Raw genomic sequence first — 2,363 nt, forward strand, 5'->3', positions numbered from 1 at the left:
AGGGACAGTTCCCTTCTGGAGCCGATTCCCTCTTGGAGTGCTGTGCAGCACCACTGCAATGGCCCGCGCTCTCTCAACTGCCGGGTGCAGTCGTGGTGAGAAAAGTTACTGTAATACCCCGCCTACTGGAGAACCACCCTTGAAACTGAGGCTACTGCCATGTGCGGCTGATAATTCAATTTACAGGGCACCAACATCCATTTTCAAAAAAAATGTTTTCATGAATTTTACCCATTCTAACGCCTGCGTTTTGTGACTCACCCTTTGTCAACCATCGTGTTGCCATCTAGTGACCAAAATCCGTCATAAAGATCAGTTCTAATCGTCCACAGGCGTTGTCGTGTTCAAGGTTAGCTCCATACGAGTGAAAAAAGGCAACACAAAGCCTCCCCTAACATTAACCCCTCCCCCCCCCAATTATCGGTATTTCAGAAGGACTTGCAGAGAAGATGCTCTTCTGTAACACGTTCAGGGAAGATTCTCTACCCAGTGCCCCTCAGCTAATTAAGAGTATGTCCTGGCTTTGCTGCTTCTTTAAAATCTAAATTTACTTTTGTTAGTCATTACTTTGGGTTGAAAGGGAAGTAAATGGAAGAGACCCCAACACTTGTTAGAATACTCTATTTAGTACCTTAGTATGCTTAGGGGAAATTGAGAAATTTTAGCTACTATGTATACCCACAGCATACACACTTTATCTCCTTCTACTCTTTAAAGAGCATCTATGTCTGGCCAAATGATCACACTTTTTTTTTTTTTTTTTTTTTTAATTTCCCTCTGTCAAGCAATATACTCTAGACCGTGGGACTTTGGATGGAGCAAACCTTTAGTCTGTCTGGAAAGTGAACTGCAGAATGCAGCAGTTTGCATTAAATAACCCAAACCAACCACTATGTCACAGCCATTCTCAGGGTGTGGTGACATCGCACCACTTTGATCTACAGAGCTGAAAATAGGTTGGTACTCTCCCACCTGTTACACCAACGCTTTTCAGAAAAACCACCGTTTAGCTAGTGAGACACTGTTAAGACTTGCAAACCGGAATTTTGGTCAACAGAACCCTAAAACTTGTAGTTCACATCTCCTTACCTTACCTAAGCAGCCAAGATCTCCCCAGTTTTAAGGATCCGTTGTGCCTATCCACTATACTGTGGGGATTAAACCACGCCCAATTTTTAAATACAGGGGAAAGAAGAAGCAGACTTAGATGAACTAATTCTATTTGCAATGTTTTTCTGACAGAACACTTTGTTTTCCCCAACAGTAAAAAACCCTAACAAACACAATCTTTTGTTAGATTTGCTTCAAGCTCCTCCCCAGGTAAACCTCACATTCTTAAGCCATTCTTGTTATAGATTTCTTACATATCTTGCATACAATTCAACACTCTTCTGAGAACAGCAGCAACTCAAGACATTCTTTCATAAAAGGAAACTCGCCGTTCCACATTTGTGAGATGAGCGAGAAAACGCAGTGCCATTTGAGTACCTCGCGTGACTGTCAGTAGTCAGTTCCCTTCAGCTTTTCTGAGATTCAGTGTATGAGGGCAGCACAGGAAGCTGGCAGTTGCAGAGTCGACTTCTCAGAGACACCGAGAAACATGTAACTCATTAAGAATTCATCTCTCTGAATTGCTACTGCTAGCTCACCACCATGGAAAAAACCCTAAAAAATCTTTACGATGGAAGAGGTTTGTGCTACTGCAGTGCTCACCAGAATCCACAGATGCTCCACAGAAGAGGTCTTTGTTCTTGGAAGAGTACGAAATTCCACATAGAATATAGATGGAAAATGCTTCGGTGAACACTAGACAAATTCTCTCACCTACTGCTTTTAAATCACGTGGGGGAACCACGAACCCCTCCAACCCCTTGGACAAGGAGTTCAAAACAGGGAAGGCTGACATGTTTCTCCACTACAACCAACCTCTCAACCCGTGGAGGGTGCCAGTCACAACACACATTGAGAAGGACAGTATGGGCGCCTGGGAAGCCTGATAAAGGGAGAGGGGGTTTCCAGTTACGGCTTTCACACCATAACCTAAAACTGACAAAAGTCACCTGTTAGAGAACCCAGCCTATTCCAGTAGCTCTAGGATATTTATTGAGGAATAAACATTGAACACAGCAGTCCCGTCTCAGCCCTTCCCTCCCGGCTGCTGAGGCAGTCTGAAGCCCACCAGTCCGGCGACCTCCTGGGGCGAGCGCTCCTCCTTGCCGTGTTTCTCGCGGTGCAGGCCCTCGTGTTCCCTGACGCTGCGGAGCAGGCACAGGTAGGTGGCGGCCTGGAAGTGCAGCTCCTGCTGGGCCCGGCACAGCTTCTCGCTGGTCACCTGCGGGGAGCGGCAGTCAGGGCGGCCCCGA

General features: G+C 46.0%; 1 protein-coding gene across 1 annotated transcript in view; it reads right to left on the reverse strand.

Annotated features, from left to right (window-relative positions):
* The window catches only part of LOC103618130 (putative RNA-binding protein Luc7-like 2), a 32,802-nt gene that overhangs the window by 29,605 nt on the left and 834 nt on the right, over positions 1 to 2,363 (reverse strand). The window contains exon 2 of the mRNA XM_017737746.1: positions 2,214 to 2,360. Within this exon, the coding sequence (XP_017593235.1) occupies positions 2,214 to 2,360 (147 nt within the window). The remainder of the gene's footprint in view (positions 1 to 2,213; positions 2,361 to 2,363) is intronic.

The sequence above is a fragment of the Corvus brachyrhynchos genome, unplaced genomic scaffold, assembly GCF_000691975.1.
Source record: "Corvus brachyrhynchos isolate BGI_N302 unplaced genomic scaffold, ASM69197v1 scaffold56, whole genome shotgun sequence".
In the NCBI taxonomy this organism is placed as follows: Eukaryota; Metazoa; Chordata; class Aves; order Passeriformes; family Corvidae; genus Corvus; species Corvus brachyrhynchos.